The 18,768-nt window shown below is 27.5% G+C and overlaps 2 protein-coding genes across 3 annotated transcripts in view; both read left to right on the top strand.

Moving 5' to 3' along the window:
• Positions 1 to 12,333, top strand: part of LOC142330468 (G protein-activated inward rectifier potassium channel 3-like) — a 119,931-nt gene extending 107,598 nt beyond the window's left edge. For both annotated transcript variants that reach the window (XM_075375713.1, XM_075375712.1), the window contains exon 8: positions 12,196 to 12,333. The gene's annotated coding sequence lies outside the window, so the exon portion shown is untranslated. The remainder of the gene's footprint in view (positions 1 to 12,195) is intronic.
• A 478-nt stretch (positions 12,334 to 12,811) lies between these two features.
• Positions 12,812 to 18,768, top strand: part of LOC142330467 (G protein-activated inward rectifier potassium channel 3-like) — a 111,764-nt gene continuing 105,807 nt past the window's right edge. The window contains exon 1 of the mRNA XM_075375708.1: positions 12,812 to 13,297. Coding sequence (XP_075231823.1) covers positions 13,041 to 13,297 — 257 coding nt within the window. The 5' untranslated portion in view covers positions 12,812 to 13,040. The remainder of the gene's footprint in view (positions 13,298 to 18,768) is intronic.

The raw sequence follows: 18,768 nt of genomic DNA, 5'->3' as shown, positions 1-18,768 counted from the left end.
CTTTATCTGTTAATTTAATTGTTAAAGTAAAAAAAAATGATTTTAAGAAAATAAAAAGTAACCAGGCAGAAAAAACAGAATATATATAATTTATAATTAAATTAAATTGTTTTTGCAGTAGTTAATTTCTTGAGAATTATAGAATTTTAAATCTGAAAAAAACTTTTAAAATTTAATATCTATAAAAATTAAAAAAAAAAAAATGCATTATAAAAGATTAAAAATGAATAAATAAAACGTAAATAATAATATTAACAAAAAAAAAAATTAAGAAAATATAAATTTAATTCCAATAATAAAACAGTAGAAATAAAAAATTATTCGTTCAAAAATACTCATCTCAGAAAAAAGAACCAAAAAAAAGAAGGTGAATAAAATAATTCATCAGAAACTAATTAATGTTATTTTTTATTTCCTAAAATTACTATGGATGTTTTAATTAAGGAAAATTTCAAAGGCATAATGATACAACATCAGGTGGTCTAGTGGAAAAACTCATTGTCATGAATCAGCTGATTTCGAAGTTGAAAGTTCTTAGGTTTGAATTCTAATAAAAGTAGTTGCTTTTATTAGATTTGATATTAAATCGTGGATACCGGTGTTCTTTGGTAGTTGAATTTCAATTACCACACATATCAGCTTTGGTTGGCCTGAGTCTATACAAACTTGTATCACACATGAACAAGGGATGTGGCTATCTATGGGTCCCATGCAGAAAGCTGCATGGGATTTTTGGAATATTCATTAGAATAAATAAATAACAACACAGAAGCTCTTTCTGCCAAAAAAAATAAATTTTATAAAACAGATTTTGAAATTAGAAAGAATTTCTTGAAAATACCTATACATTTGTAAAGTATAGTATATTATTACAATATAACATGGGCGATAGGAAGGAAACCCAGAATGTTGAGAATAAATCCGTTTCTTTTTCAAAACTTTATTTTCCTAATGTGTACTTTGCAATCTGTTTAACTAGTGAACAATAAACTCCATGGCCAAATGAAATGATGATGATTTCTATGACGTAAATGAAGTGTAATCTTGTATAAACTCAAGCCGACCAATTCTAAGACACGTGGTTAATCAAACCCCAACCACCAAAGTACACTGTTATCTGCTGTTTAGTATTCAAATCCATATATAAGCAACTATCTTTTACTAGGATTTGAACTTCAGAATCTGACTTTGAAAATCAGCTGTTAAACAACTGATTTGTAACAATGAGTTAACCATTAGACCAATCCAGTGGGCTAAATATTTTTGAATATAATATTTTAGGAGAATATTGAAAATTGATTGCCAAGATAATATGAGGCGTTGGTGTTTTTTTTTTTTTATTGTTCTATATTTAGATATTTTAAGATGAATTATAAAATAAAGATATTTGTGGCAGAAATATGTATAAAGAACATTAAAACCACACTGTTTTGTTTTAAAGCACTTTAATGAAACACAAAACTTGACATCATAAATAAATATTTATTATCATAAGAATATTATTTCTTGGGGTACCCTCAGAAAAATTAAAATAAAATTTTCACGTATTTTATATTTCCGCTAGGATTATCATATTTGATTTGAGTGTTATTTTCTCTCTTCCTAGTATTGTCACTCTAACATTCATAGTTGATGCATTTTTATGTAATTATATTCTCCAAAACTATTTACTGTGAATGTTAGAATGACAATGCTAGGAATGGTAGAAAATATCATTCAAATCACATAAGTTTTCAAGATACAAAAATGATCAGATTTTTATTTAGCTACGTGATTCATAAATATGATGAATCATGTAGAGTGATATTTAGAAAATAAAAAAAATTTGTAAACCTTATAGTTGCAATGAATTTGCAAGTTTTGCTAAAAAGAATGGTGGACTTGTTCTTAAAAAATATATATATTCAACTTTATCAAACCAGATAAAAGAACTGTACTTCGGTTTAGAGGCGAGGACCTGATTATTTCTTTTGGCATTTTTAATAAATTACCAAACCACTTGAAAAATTTGCTGAACAATTTAGTTAAAATTAAAAGATTTTCTTTCATATAACCTTAGTAGTCTTTAGTGAGTTTTTAAATTGCATTAACCAAAAAAAAACTTAAATTATCTACGTTTAATGTATATAAATATATGCTCAAATAATTTTCAATAATGCTTTCTAAATTGTGTTAAGGAAAAGATTAATCTTTTACTACTGCATTCGTTACTACAGGATAACATTATTCCTTAGTAAATATTTAAAATAAAAATGTAAGATCATTAAAATGAATTTAATACTTAATTTATTTTAAATTTAAAAGTATATTATAAATTATATCATAAGTAAACATTTTTGTTCTATCAAAGATTAATATTTAACGTTTGAAAGATTTCATATATCAAAAGGCAAGTGTGTAGATATCTAACTCATTGTAATTCTACATAAGGATTTACAATGGATTTGTATTCAAAAGGTGTGTTCTATTCTACCCCAAAGAATTCATGTGCATTTATCTTAACTGCATAAAAATTCAGTATGGTTCATAAGAATCATGTACAAAGTTTTATAAATCATTACAGTGTTTGAATATTGTATATAAATTGTCTAATTTATTTACTGAATTCAAAATAGTAATTATTTTTAAACAAATTTTTTTGTGGTTCTACTAGACTGATTATAAAAATTTTGGCAAATATTTTTGTACTTTTATTATAATTTAAATAATGAAAAATGGTATTTTTGATTCATTTATTTTTATTAAAACATTTTTATAGAGATCCCCCCTCCCAACTCAATAATGTAATACACTAAATTGTAATCTATACTTAGCAACTGACATACTATAATTATTTATTACATTACCAAAATTAATATAATTCTGATGAGAAAAATAAACTAATTTTTTTTTATTTTACTATATCAGTAAAGAGAGAAGTTGATACAAAAATAAAAGATGATAGTTGGAAAAGAAGATCAAACAGATGGATAAAATAAAAAATGGTTAGGTAAAGAATAATTGTTCCATTTCAAATAAAAAATGCAACATTGGTTTTATTAAATGATGAAAATAAATTTCTAATAAAACCACTGTATGTATTTTTAATGAATGATTAAGAAGGAAAAATAAAATAATTTGCACCATTAAAATAATTGATATTCTCAAAGGAGATAAAAGTTTTCAAACAACAGATGAAATAATTAATATGAAAGGATTGAATAGCATTGATTGTTGGTGGAAAATTTCATTTTAAAATAAAACTATTAAACATTTTTGTTTATCCTTAGTATTAAATTTTATTAAGTGTTAAATATTATTTATGCTGTGTAAAATCTTACTTTGCCTGATTGTTCTAATATAATATTTCCTTTAATATTAGTAAAGAATAATTGACGCAAAAATTTTCAAACCATTTTTATTCAAGATATTCTGAAAAATAGCTGTGATAAATATAATAAAAAAAGTGAACTGTTTGCTTTTTCAGTTTAATATAGTTTTATGACCAACTAGAATCTGTTTTAAGCCTCCGGCAGAAATCATGATTAAATCCTCTTTATCTGTGTCTGAATTGCCAAAGGATTAATGTCACCTTAAATATAAAATAAAAAATAATTACAAAGAAAGAATTTTGATAAATGTTTTGATGTACATTTAAAGTTAAATTGTTCACAATTAAAGTATAAAATTAAATTCCCGACCTCATTTTGATTTTTAAAATAGTTATCAGTAGGTATTAAGGAGTTAAAAAACAAAATTAATAATCAGTAAAAAATAAAGGAAAAGTTGATAATGTAATTACTAATACACTGAAAGCCAGAACAGAACAGCATTTATTACAGTTATTTGTAAATAGTCGAAATACTTTCTGCGAAACTTATGCTCCTTATAATTTTACGAATAAGTTATGATAAATGTTTTGTTGAGGTAATTTGATTTTTACGTATGTCGCAGATTATACTTTTCAAATTATTCTTTTTTATTTACTGGAAAAAAAAAGATAAAAAATATTTCATATTTTATTGAATTCCATGAATATTTAAAAATAATGAATGAATGAATTAACATATATTTAACACATAAGTTAATTTTATGTGTTAAATATAACAATGGGATATATTAAATCAGAATTTAAAATATTGTTAACCTTTTAACCTCGACTGCTGATCGATTGGAATGATTTATCTCATTATTTGTAAACATGTTTGGTTAAATTTTTTTATATTCTTAATCATTGAATGTAGTTTATCAGATACTGCATTTACATAAATATTTTACTGAATATCTTATAAAATTGTTGGAACTATATCAAAATATACATACATACATATGTTTATACATATATAAACATTTATTAGAACGGTTACATTTCTTTTTTTTTTTTTAATTTAAGTATATTAATTTTCAAATTATAAAAAATTCGTAACGTTACTAAAAATTGTTGCTATTTTCTGGAACTTCTAACAATTTTTATATAAAAATAATTTATTATTTAGACATTTATAATAATAATATTACATCTAAAATGGATTAGAGTGAATTTATTAATGGATGTTATCATTTTTTTATCTTTTTTTCAAACCAGTATAAGTTAATTCATTATTCTATAAGCAGTATGAAACCTTTCCCAGTTGTAAAAAGTGTATTTTAACATGTAACTAATCTGTTGTAATATTAGAAGCTATTATTTTGATCGTACGCGCGCGTTGGTATGTATAAAAAGCACTAGCGCGTGTGTTTGCAACTGTTTAGTTAGGATTCGAAAGTTCTACGTGTTGTAGTTAGATAAATTTTGTCATCGTTTCGTGTCATTTTATTAAATAGAAAATGATTTCTCTTGTTTCATATTACCATACAAAATTATAATATAAAATAATTTTGGTCAAACATTTATTTAATTGATCTCTGTTAAACTTTCACATAACTATATTTACTGGTCTACTTTTCTAGAAGTGTCTTAACATGAGGATAAGAATATTCTAAATAATTAAACTCATCGGGTTGGTTTTTAATGGTAAACTCGTCGTCGTAATTCAGCTGATTTCGAAGTCGAAGTTCTCAGGTTCAAATCCTAATAAAGATAGTTACTTTTATTCGGATTCCAATACTAGATCGTGGATACCGGTGTTCTTTAGTGGTTGGGTTTCAATTAACCAATCAGGAGTAGTCGACCTGAGTTTGTTCAAGACTACAACTTTCCCGGTACAGTACATTACATTGATAATTCCCTAATGACTTTAATTTTTGATGCCATTATAATAAATAAAAGTATTAAAAAAAAATTAAAATTATGTATTTAGGGTGTATATATGTTTGTTCTACTGTAGCAGCTCAACGTCTGAACCGATTTAGAGACATGACACCGCGTTGAAATCAATTTTTTTTGGCTGTCGTGTTTTTTAATTTTTAACAGATTTAAAATTTCTTAATCTATTAAAGGCTAGCAATACTTTAAATACATTGAAATATGAAAATTAAATTTTAACACGTTTATAATTTCGCTTTAGTAGCAAAGTACGAGGGTCCTTTATTTATTAAAGAAACAATGACAATATCGGAAAAATTGTTTAGTAGAATAGTCTGAAACCATTTGTTGTTGAAGTTGGCACCCTGTACATAATAAATATCACTTGTTGAAAAATAATTTTCGTTACTATAACCTCTTTTGTTTATTTCAAATTATCGGCTGTTCTTGAAACTTGTACTGTGGAAGAAAAGCTGCTACGGAATTTATTTTAGACCTTTTTTGGTAAGCGGGTACCACTTTTTTCTTTTTTTTTTCAAAAAAAAATTATAAACGCGAATTTTTACATTTATACAACAATAACCAAATAAAATTTTTACCGTAAAATGACTTATTTTCCATATTGAAATCAATCTTGGATTATTCATCTATATGTTTTTATTTCTACTCTTCTATTTTATTCAAAAAAGGATCTTCCAAATGTACCTGAGAGCAGTGGCTGTTCGTAGCTAAAACTTCTGTTCTGGCAATTTCATAATTCCGCACTCATAAAACTTCTGATCCATTTTTTTCTTGTTTAGGCTCTGGGAATCACCGTCAGGTATTACTTCAGTGGATGAATGAGGATGATACGTACGAGTGTAAGTGAAGTGTAGTCTTGTACAGTCTCAGGTCGATTATTTCTGAGATGTGTGATTAATTGAAACCCAACCACCATAGAACACCGGTATCCGCGATCCGTCTTCAGATCCGTATAAAAGTAACTGCCTTTATTAGGATTTGAACGTTGGAACTCCCGACTTCGAATTCAGCTGATTTGCGAAGACGCGTTCACCACTAGACCAACCGGTGGGTTAGAACTTCTGGTTCTTATCAGCAAAAAACTGAACCTAGTGTGTGTTTAGAGTCGTCATCATTAGTGAAAGTTTTATCATTCAAAAAGTTTTGAAAATTTTGGAAAAAAAACGGTAATCTGTTGGTGCAAGGCTTTATGGGTGATGAGACATCTCGACGCAACCAAGCTTCAATAATTTTCCACTAGTTATCGAAAATGTGTGAGGCCTTGCATTGTCTTGGTGGAACACGATTTATTTTGCACTTACCCAGTTCTAGTCCGTTTTTCATTGATTGCATCCTCCATTTTCATTAGTTGTTGACAGTAAACATCTGAAATGATTGTTTGGTTCCTTGGAAGAGGCTTAAATTCACAATTGTAATCCCGCTGAATGGACAGCCTGACCGTTTTTGATGTGGCTCAGCTTTCGATGTGGCTTGTGCAGTTCCATCACGCTCGCACCATGATCGTTTTCAATTGTTATTATTGTAGACGATTCAGTTTTCTTCATAAGTAATGATTCGTTTCAAAAAAACAAAAAAAAAATCAACTTTTTTTTTTCTGGCTACGTATTTTGCATAGGATAGAATACATTTAAGGAAAAAATGATGGTTAAAAATTTATAAATCAGGGTTTTGGCAGATCTTGACTTTTATGATCCTCTCCAACCAAAAATACATAATCTTAACATTGAAAAATTCCGGAAGGATGTATGTATATCAGCTTGTTAATTTTTTTAATATCTCCAGACTGGATGACCGATTTGAATAAAATTTGGCACAATGATTTCTATATATAGTAAAGATATTGATGCCATTTTTATTTTGGCCACAATCGGTCAAGGAGTCAGGGAGAAATGGACCTCAAGGATCCCGTACTTCAAAATTTTACTAAAAGAAAAATATTTTTTCTCCTTTTTTAATTCCATAATCTTTTTTCTCCATAAAATTTTTTCAGATAATTTAATCCCCTTTAGGTAGCTAACTCAAACCCTCACAAAAGGGGTAAGAGTAAAACACATTTTTAAAAAATTAAAGTTTAAAATTTTTCAGTAATATTTTGTTTAGTTTCGAAGCAACAGGGCTGTTTGCATAGTTAAACTAGTTTACTAGACTTCTAGCGATCCCAGGAAAGTTATGCAACTTTTTTTTTATTTTTCCATTATAAGCTTTTTTTTATATTTTTTTTTTATCTTAAAATTTAAAAACAATGATATATTTTAAAACGCTTAATTTACTTATTATATATATTATTATTATTATTAAATTTTATTTTTACATAACTTTATAAATCTTTTGATATTTATTTCTCTTCATTTTAATCTACAGCCCTTCCTTCTACTAATGTCCTAAGCTAGGACCATTAAAATGAGTGAAGGATGAAGTTATTAATTTAATTGGCATAATTTGATTCAGTATCCTATTTATTTCGTAACATTTCATTACCAAATTATCTTTTATTTAATCTTTACTTATAATAATTAAAATTATTACATATTAAACTGAAAAGATTAGTGTTTAAATAAATTTAAAAAAAGTGAGTTACAAAATAAACTATGAAAAAAGTATTTATTTAAAAATGTATGTAGTAGGTTAGAATTCATAGTTAAATAATTTCATCATTAGTGGAAAATGTACGCTACAATAATTATATGAGGAAAAGTTTGTAACAAGTTGTAATAAGATTTGACCAGTGTTTGCCTCGTTACTGAGCCATAAAAAACTTTAAAAAAATCTAATTATACTAGAATTACCACTGTTTTGTGTAGAATATACTAGTTTAAAAAAAAACTAGCGCGTCTTTTTCCTCATTTTTAGGTAGATTTCATAAGAAAGCTACCTATTGTAATGGGTACCGTGATTCAACTTCCGGAAAATTTCGACATATCTTCACGTTTCACATCCCCCGGACCCCAAAACCACTGTCAGTTCAAAAGTTTATATATACACACACACATATATATTTCACTTTCTTGTCTCACGATAACTGCCGCAATTTTTCCCTAATCACTTTCAAATTGTTCCATAAAAATAACTCGTCCCAAAATCTCGGACGAGTTCGTTAACGGCAAAAATCGGACCAAGGGGGTGAAAATGGGGGGAGCTTTTTTGAAGAAAAACAAAATGTCGCTATAATTTTCTTATTAAGTAAAATATCGAATTCGTTTAAAGTTCCTACTATTCTTTGGATAAGCGCCTAAAACTTATGTAAGTAAAGTTTTTGATAGCACCAACCATTGGCTCAGGGGGTTGAAAAAAAGAGGTTTCGAAGACAAAAAAGAGTTATACCTCCTTTAATAGGCATAGTATCGAATCGGTTTAAAGTGATCGTAAGTTCTCTAAATATTACCTAAAATTTATGTCAATAACAAGTTTTGATATGGCCAACCCTTACGGCAAGGGTTAACCAAAATATTGCTGAAATTATAAGAAAATAGGGTTTTTCGTATGCTAAACATGTGAAACTTTTTTCATATGCAACCATTGTCGTATTTAGTAAATTTGAAGTTTTTCTTAAGTTTAAGGTGAAAATCTTTTTTATCACCTACTTAGCACCAGTGAAATCTACCTCCACCTTCTGGCGCGCCAAAAGGGATTTTTTTATTATTTATTATTACATTCATTTTTAAAGTCATTTTTTACAGTATATATTTAAAATTAGCCTATTTTTTGCGGTAAATTGTTTCAATAAGTTACACTGCGAAGCGCAAAAGAAATAACAATATTCAATATTAATAAGTTTCTTGTATAAAAATTTTTTGCAATTTTTCCTGATTTTTTTTTTAATTCCCAACTTTGCCTAAGTTTATATTTCCTGACTTTTCCTGCCTGTGGGAACCATGTAATGTGTAAAGCTGTAAATGATAAAAAAATTTAAATGGCCGTAAATTTGATATTTTCTTAGGTAAAATTTACAAATTTATTTATTTTTTAGAAGTTTTTAGGTATAAAAAAGTCGGGAATTTTTAGAGAAAAAATCAGGAAAAATTGCCAAACATTTTTGAGAACTGGATATTCAGAGGTGGCTTTTCCATTAAAAAATCTCTTGTGAAGAATTTACAAGAAGAGTCAATAATTTATAAACAAAGTATTTTTATGAATTGTAGATGCTATTGGCAAGGAGAATGTTTTCCTTATCAAAAAAATGCTCGCCTAATGAGAAGTTCTAGAAGACCATATGAAGAATGTCTTGTAGAAAAAAAAACTTCTCTCAAGAAGAACAAAATAAAACCCTGAAAAGGAAAATGCAAGCAGATATTAAAAACTTTTAAGGAAGAAAGGAAAAAGTTGAGAGCTACAGTCTTGGCAGAAGAAGAACAGATAGCCGCCAAAATTAAACATTTAGAAAAAAGGGGAAACCGGTAGGAACCTAAAGATAGTGAAGAAATTTACCCGAGTTTTACACGTACATATGCATGTAATGAGATCTCATATTATTATTTTTTGATATACGTTAAAATAATAAACATAAGATATATATCAAGTAAAGTTTAATATTGTTTGATTTCTCTACATAATAAAGTGTTCTAATTTTCTTATCTGTATTACTTTTAATCACAGTGATTTTAGTTTTCTTTTAAGTCGTGATCATACATATTCATTATTAAATTGAAATCTTTGTTTCGTAGCATTTTTATACAAATCAAGTTATTAAATATTATTTTTTGTTTACTTTGCAAAATAATGTAGGCTAGGTTTTGTGAAAACCTTTTAAGCAATCATAGGTGCGAGCCAATTATTTAAAAAAAATTGCTTTAGTTAGCAAAAATCGTTAACTAAAAATTATTTTTGGTTTTATTTCTCTCTCAGTGTTACTTTTAGTTACTATGATGTTCATTTTTATACAAGAAACTTATTAATATTGAATATTGTTTTTTTTTTGTGCTTCGCAGTGTAATTTACTCAAACAATTTATCACAAAAATTAGCCTAATTTTAAATTTATATTGTAAAAAATTCTAAAAAAAATGATTTTAAAAATGAATATAATAATAAATAATAAAAAAAATCCCTTTTGGCACGCCAGAAGACGGAGGTAGATTTTACCGGTGCTAAGTAGGGGATAAAAAATATTTCCACCTTAAAGGTAAGAAAAACTTCAAATTTACTCAATACGATAATGGTTGCATGTGAGTAAAGTTTCATAAAAAACATGTTTTAGAAAAACAAAGCTTCAGAAAAAGCATACGAAAAGCCCTATTTTCTTACAATTCCAACAAAATTTTGGTCATCCCTTGCGTAAGGGTTGATCTTATCAAAATTTGTTACACACAAAACCTTTAGGTAATGTTTAGAGGACTAACGACCACTTTAAAATGATTCGATACTGTGCCTATTAAAAAACGTATGATTCTTTTTTGTCTTTGAAACGCCATTTTTTCCACCCCCTCGGCCAATGGTTGGTGATATAAAAAAAAATTATTAAGGTAAATTTTAGGCCCTTATCCAAAGAATAGTAGATACTTTAAGCGAATTCGATATTTTACTTAATAAGAAAGTCATAGCGATATTTTGTTTTTTCGAAAAAGTCTCCCCATTTCCACCTCCATGGTCCGACTTTGGCCGTTAACGAACTCGACCGAGATTTTGGGACGAGTTATTTTTTTAAGGAACAATTTGAAAGCGATGGCGCAAAATTACGGCAGCTATCGTATCACAAGTGAAATGAATATATATAAATTTTTGACCTGACAGTGGTTTTAGGGTCTGGGGAATGTGAAACGCGAATATGTCGAAATTTTCCGGAAGTCGAATCATGGTACCCATTACAATAGATAGCTTTCTTATAACATTATCTAAAAAGGCGTAATTTCGTCAGCTATGGGGGTGGTAGAGGCTGTAAAAAATAAAATACGTATATATTTTGAAAAGTAAACGGCAGTAGAATAACATTATGGGAGTCAGGAAATTTTTACTAAATTGGTCAGGAAAATTCGGTAAAAGTCAGGAAAAATGAATCTTAAAATTCGGTGGAAACCCTTTATTAGTTTTATTAGATAAATTTTAAAACTTTTTGTTATGAACAAAATGATATTTAATTTATTGAACTCGATTGATAAACAGTTAAGATATGATTGAAATTATTAAGTAGGACGCAAATGTTTTTCGTGAAAACTTGCGTAAAATTATAAAGTTTCATAATTTTCACTCTGCACACATACATAATAGCGGATAAGGTTTTACATTTTCTTCTAATATCATTAAATAAATCTTTATATTAAAGGATGAAATTTAATTAACATGTTTTGTTATAAGGAAATCATATAACGGGTTGTTAATTTCTACATGAGGTAAACATTGTTACATTAGTACGAGCTTCTGAACTATCCCTTCTAGGAACACTTTAAAACCGATTTCTCAAATGGTTTGTTTGAAATCTTTTCTTGTTTATATTTCATAATTAATTTATCGATTTTAAGCAAAATTAATGAAATATTTAATATTTAAAAACCCAATGTTGGTGTATTTGAAATAAAGATCTCTCATGTGTGAACCGGAAAAGTTTTGCAACCCTTTGCCTGTTTTTTCTAAAAATTTCTATTAGTAATGAAGGTTATGGGTTGGTAGCTACATAAGTTATTGCAACTTATTTCTGAGTTATACTTCTTCCTTAACGAGATGGAAACTAAAGATTAAAAGACAAAGCTCTTCATAAGAGAATTCACAAAAGTGTTATGAGCTGGTTTTTAAATAGTTCGACGGGACTATTTAAAAATACTATTTAAATAGTTCTCGTGGATTATGCCAGTAAATATATTATTCTCCCTTACGTTGCTTATAACATGAATAATCCTCCCTTTCTAGATTATAATATTTTCTTAAATTTTTACAAATTATTCCAAAACTAAAAATTTATCATAAATGTTTAATATTTTCACATTGCATTTTGGTTGTTTATTTTTTTTTATGTATGTGCAGGTTGAGGTGATCTCACAAGTCATTAGATAAAGGAAAGTTAGATAAAGAATTAATTGAAGAACAAATAGATGAAGAAGAAGCTGAAGATGATGAAGAAGAAGAAGATGATGATGATGATGATGAGGAAGAAGAAGAAGACGAAGTAGAAGAAGAAGAGGATTATGAAGATGAGGAAATAGGTGATTATGATGATGAAGATATTGAACAACATATTGAAAGATTATGTGAAGTTACCAAAGATAATTAATTATTTATTTATGTATAATTTAAAGAAAACAAAAACATAAGACGAAAGAATTGTTTTAAAATAAACCATAAGTTATTTATATAAATCAATTATTTACTTAGGGATAAAAAAAATTAATTTTTAGTGAAGAAAAAGATTTTTTTTTACTACTTAATAAGTAAGTTTGTTATGTGAACAAAACGATAAAAAACAATCGATTATATTTTATAGACTACAGTAAGGCTTTACTTTGTTTTTTTTATTTTTTAATGTAGTGCGATCAAATCCGTCCTCGCGTCAAAATAAATTTAAAAAAAGTTAAAAAAATATTTTGTTCCTGCTCCGACTGATTAGGGTAGAACAATATGTATATATTTGTTGATTATTGTGTTTTGTGTATATTCATATACTGTGTATAATAATATTGTATTATAACAGTGCCGTTGAATAGTGCGTGTATATTCAGGTGTGTGCTGTTATTGTTGTTCTGTTTAGCGCATGCGCATCAGACTAGTTGTTTAAAAAAAAAAATTAAAAAAAATCACTGTATAGTAGTAGGCTTGTTTTGTTACGTTGTCTCTTGTGGACTACTAACTCGCTAGTCAGTCAGTTATGTGTTATGATGGCTCAAGACGTGGTAACCGAACGGGTTCCCCCGTTAGGTCATGCAAGCGATTGCCTCATGGTAACTGCACCAACAGCAACGATTGAAGAAGAAGATTTTCAATATTTTGATGCCGACCTTGAAGATACAGATCCTGAGGATATATCTCCGGTTACGTCTGACCTTATAAGTACTGGACCAACGTTAATACGAGTTGCTACGTTCTCGCATATATCTGATCATAGTCACGGCAAAAAGAATGATTTTGTAAGGTAAGAAATTTATTTTAATCTTATAATTTCGTAGTTTTTTTGCACGATAAATATTATTATTAGTAAATTATTTGTATCCTTGATTTAGAACGCCGGTATTATTTTGCGCATGGTGGCCCTGAATAAATCATATTCCTTATATATTAGGCGGGAAAGACGTACCAACTGCTAACATATTATGTATGTCGATTTCCTTCCGGCCCCTCCTCACTAATCTATTTGTATTCAGTGAACTAGTCCTTATCAAACATTTTATTCATCTGATATCTATCAATTGAAATTCTTCTTTATGTTACTTTTAATTTATTATTTTACTTCCATGAAATATTTCTTATATTTATTTATTTATTTTTTTTACATTTACGGTGACCGCTTTGATCTATTTATTTATAATTTTATGTTTTTAATTATAAGATAATGTTTTAACCTTTAATTAAAAGTCTATTAACGTAAAATTGTTTCATGAAAAATTAAAAAAGCCATAGCAGTGGTATTTAAAATTTAAAAAACTACATATGGAAACATCTTTAAAATGTTAAGTAAAAAATTAAAATAAATTTTCATATAAATGTACAAAAGAAAACCGTTATTATTTTTAATTAAATAAACTTTTTGAATTGCATTAAGAAAATTCAAGAAATTAAAAGTAGTTTTATTGATAAATTTTATCTATAAAAGTATATCAGCTGTTTTGATTTTAGTTTCCATGGAAACTAATTTGTTTACTTATAAAATCTGTTTTAATTAAAACGAATTGTAAAAAATTAAATTTTTAAATTGAGTTCAATTTAAAAAAAAAAGGAATTTAATATTTTTTTAAAACTTTTAACACAGATATCACAACCCATTTTTTTTTTAATTTGTACGTTGAAAATTAATTTAAAGTAAATTAAAAAAATATAATAAAAGTGCATAAGTATTAACCTGTTTTAGAACGATCTTCATTAATAATTATCAAAGTTTATAAATAAAACCGATAAGAAATACGAACTTAGTTCTTTATATTACATAGGTATTAACTTATACACTTTCTTGCTTTATAATGCATGCATAGTAAACTTAATTACGGTTATTAAAGTTGAATAACACATTTACGTAATGAAAAAATATTTTTTTTTTTAATTTATTTATATTTTATCTAAAAAAAATCTCTAAGCAAATGTATTTTTTCTCAATTTTTTAATTGGCTACCGAATTAAAACCAAAGATATAAAATAGTTAAAATAACAATTGATGAACTGATAATAAAATTGATATAAGTCGAGTAACAAAGAATTTTTGAAGGAATCCTTAGAAGAAAAAAAGATTAAGAATTATTGTTCATAATTCAAATTGAATTTAATTATTTAAAATGAAAAGAAAAATCATTTATAAAATAAATATATTTTATTACAAATAAAAAATTTCGAAAATATGGCAAATCTAACCGCGACTAGATCTACATTGAATTATTATTATTTTTTTTTGAAATATGAAAAAATGTTAATGTATACAGTTTTTCTCTTCTACTTTGGAGAGATGTAGATCTTTTTATAAACAGATGGTTAAGCCCAAAAATCTATCATCTAACACGATGCCAAAATATTTTATGTATTTTGGGCAACAAAAATATTGCTATCGTTATTTATAAATGGGAATCCTATCGACGCGATTAGCACTGGTGATACAAATAGTTAGAGGAAACAGCATTACTTCTGTATACATTTTTTAACTTTTACATACGATGATGTTTAAAATGATGTGATAAGTTTACCAAGTTATAAATTACAAATTATTTTTAATTTATAGGCCATAATTTGTACAAAAGAGATATTTAGAGATGAAAGAATTTTTTTTTCTCAATGGCTTCTGTATTGTAACAGCAATTAGATTTTTTTATGCATCGAAATATGCGAATAACATTAGTTTTGAAATATTTCTTTAGTTTTATGAAACATTGAAGTCATTGTGACAATTGGAATAAAAAAAAAAATTCCTTTCGGCACGCCGGAAAGCGGGAGGTAGATTTCACCGGTGTTAAGTAGGGGATAAAAATGATTTACACCTTAAAGTTAAGAAAAACTTCAAATTTACTCAATACGACAATAGTTGCATATCAAAAAAGCTTCTCATGTTTAGCATACGAGAAGCCCCATCTTCTTACAATTCCAGCAATATGGTCATCCCTTGTCGTAAGCGTTGATCATATCAAAAATTATTTCAGACAAACGTTTTAGGTAATGTTTAGAGGACTAACGACCACTTTAAACCGATTCTATACTGTGCCAATTAAGGGAGGTATGATTTTTTCTGTCTTCGAAACACCATTTTTCCACCCCCCTGGGCTAATGATTGGTGATATCAAAAAGCTTTTCTTAGATAAGTTTTAGGTCCTTATCGAAACAATAGTAGGAACTTTAAACGAATTCGATATTTAACTTAATAAGAAAGTTATAGCGATATTTTGTTTTTTTTTTCGAAAAAGCCCCCATTTCCACCTCCATGGTCCGATTTTACCCATTAACGAACTCGACCGATATTTTGGGCGTTATATTTTATGTATCAATTTGAAAGTGTTTGGCGCAAAATTACGGCAGTTATCGTGTCTACAAGAAAGTGAAATATATATATAAACTTTTGAACTGACAGTGGTTTTGGGGTCTGTGGGATGTGGGATGTGAAAGGCGAAGATATGTCGAAATTTTCCGGAAGTCGAATCATGTTACCCATTACAATAGGTAGCTTTCTTATGAAATCTACCTGATAGAGTTCTTTCTAAGCATATCTGTTTTTTTTTTTTACAGTTTTTTCCAAACCGTTTAAAAAAAAGCAATTATTTTATACAGAAAATAATTTTTAAAGTTTTGCTTATGTATTTTTCATCTGATAAAATTTTCACAATATTTTATATTTCCGTTAGGATTTTCATAATTCATTTTAATGTTATTTTCTGTTTTCCTAGCATTGTCGCTTTAAGATTCGTAGTTCATACATTTCGGTGTACCTCTATTCTCAAAGACTACTTTTAATACTCTAAACGTTTAGCGTGCTACACTTTAAACAACTTCTAGTTTCGAGAATGGAGGTACTCCGAGACGCATCTACTTCGAATGTTAAGAGTGACAATGCTAGGAAATGCAGAAAATAACACTGAAATCTTCTGTAATTTCTTTGGTAGTATATCGCACAAATATTTAATCTCGAGTAACATTCAACGTTAAGAGAAAAAACAAATTACAAAGCTCTTATGAAAGCGATGTTTTAAAATATTTTCCATTTCCTTACATGATCAGAAAATATTCGTGGGTTTTATACATGTTAAAATTTTATATTTTTATGCTTGAAAATTTTGTAATTTGCGTTAAAAAGACTAGCACCATTAAAGTAGGAAATTATCTTTTTTTTTTCTTAGAATCATATATATGTTACCATTAATAATTTTTTTGTATTTCTTATATTGTCAATATTGTTTAAATTTTATGGTTTAATTTTGTAACTTAAATATAAATAATTTTGCTTTCCCGGTGGATAAAGCTAGATTAGTTATATTATAGGGGAAAGTATGGTCATTTCAAAAAACGAGATAGGTCTCTGTTCATTTTTTGCAAATATTTACATTTTACGGTCCAATTAGTATATCTAGACCAAAAAGTACATACATATGAGTATGCGTACGTATGTGTCGCACTGGTTTTGGGCTTATATCTCAGGATTGACCAAACTGATTTTCTTCAAATTTGGCTCAAATATTTTTATATATGGGGCATTGATCGTATTACTTGTTTTTAAATTCGTTAACGGGGTAGGGGATATCGCGAAAAAAACAATTTCGATATTCTTCATAGGAATTTCAGAGAAAATTATATTAAATAAAATTTGTTACTTACAATTGCATTTATAAATTATACCTAACTTTTTAAAAAAAATCAACCCCTACCTTTTAAAATTGAAATATATGTTTTTTGTTCTTTTGCTCTATCTCTTTTGGTATAAGTTTTTTCTTTTAAATTTGTTAAAAATTATATTTTATATATAGAGTTATCAAGAATTTTTTTTATGTAGATTCCGGAGATAAACTACAGAGATTTTTTGGAAAATTTTCTTTTCTTTATTTTAGCATTTCTTGAAGCGGGTGTCAGATTTAGAGAAAAGTTTACTGAAGAAAATTTTTAATATGAATATTTAAAAAATATATATTTTTTTAGATTTATTCCCCACCTCAAAATATACATATTTTTTGGCTCTAAATCTTCTAAATTTTATTTTTAATAGCCGGGAAAGTCATGCAATATATTGCCAGGTTTTTTAATGCAATATAAAGAGGAATGAAGAATCCCTTATAAGAGAAAGATACTTCCGAAATTACAGGGCATTTCCAAACATATTGCTTGCGGAGCAGTGTAGTGTATGATTTATATATATATATATATATATGTATATCTGTATATATAAAAATGTTAAGTTCGTTTGTGTACGGCTTCAAAAACCCAAAATGTTCTGCACCGATTGAGGTCAAATTTTAGCACGATATATAACCTGTATCAAAGATTGTTTTCATCTATTTTTAATAAATCTATCTATCTACTTTTAATTTGGAAATGTAAACAAAGGAAAACCAACCAGATCAATGCAAGATGGCCGCTGTCAAACACAACGACCAAATATCTTTGAATTATATTTAACAGCTAAAACATCTGTATTTTATTAAAAAAAAAAAAATGATAAAAAAAAATTTTAGCACGATATATAACCCGCATCAAAGATTGTTTTCATCTATTTTTAATAAATCGATCTATCTATTTTTAATTTGTACATTTTTTTAATAAATAAGAGGCTAATAAATCAGATGGAAATGTAAACAAAGGAAAACCAATCAGATCAATGCAAGATGGACGCTGTCAAACATAACGACCAATCACAAAGAGCCCGTATGGCCGTTGCCAATCTAAACAAAATCACAACTGATTAAGTAACAAATATCTTTGAATTATATTTAACAGCTAAAACATCTGTATTTTATTTTTAAAAAAAAACACCAAAACAAAAAGAAAAGCCACCAAGAAGGATGACTTACAGTAAAGAAATTAAAACACCTAACTTTCTTATAGCCCAGATAGACTTAACACTATGCAAACAAAAAAAGTCGAAATAACCAAATACACAGAAAATAATATCCCTACATAATGACCAAAAAATCCTTTGTTAGGTTTTTTTTTACATATATATGACCAAACAATGGTTTTTTGGCCATTTAGCGTCCTTTGCTATGTAAATGCAAAGAAAAAAAATTCACAAATAGTAACACTGAAACCACACAACTAAATATTCGTTTTTTTCGTTTTTTCTAACCTCCGAAACCACCGTTATGCATTGCTTCAGATGATGATATGAATGATTTATAGCGTATGAAAATGCCATGCCTGACCGGAATTCCAACTCGGAACCACCGGATTAAAGTCCGAGACGTTACCACTCGCGCCACGGAGGCCGGC

This window comes from Lycorma delicatula, chromosome 9 (genome assembly GCF_047948215.1).
Source record: "Lycorma delicatula isolate Av1 chromosome 9, ASM4794821v1, whole genome shotgun sequence".
Lineage (NCBI taxonomy): Eukaryota > Metazoa > Arthropoda > Insecta > Hemiptera > Fulgoridae > Lycorma > Lycorma delicatula.
The sequence above is the reverse complement of the archived record's forward strand: the minus strand, read 5'-3'. Positions and strand labels throughout refer to the sequence as shown.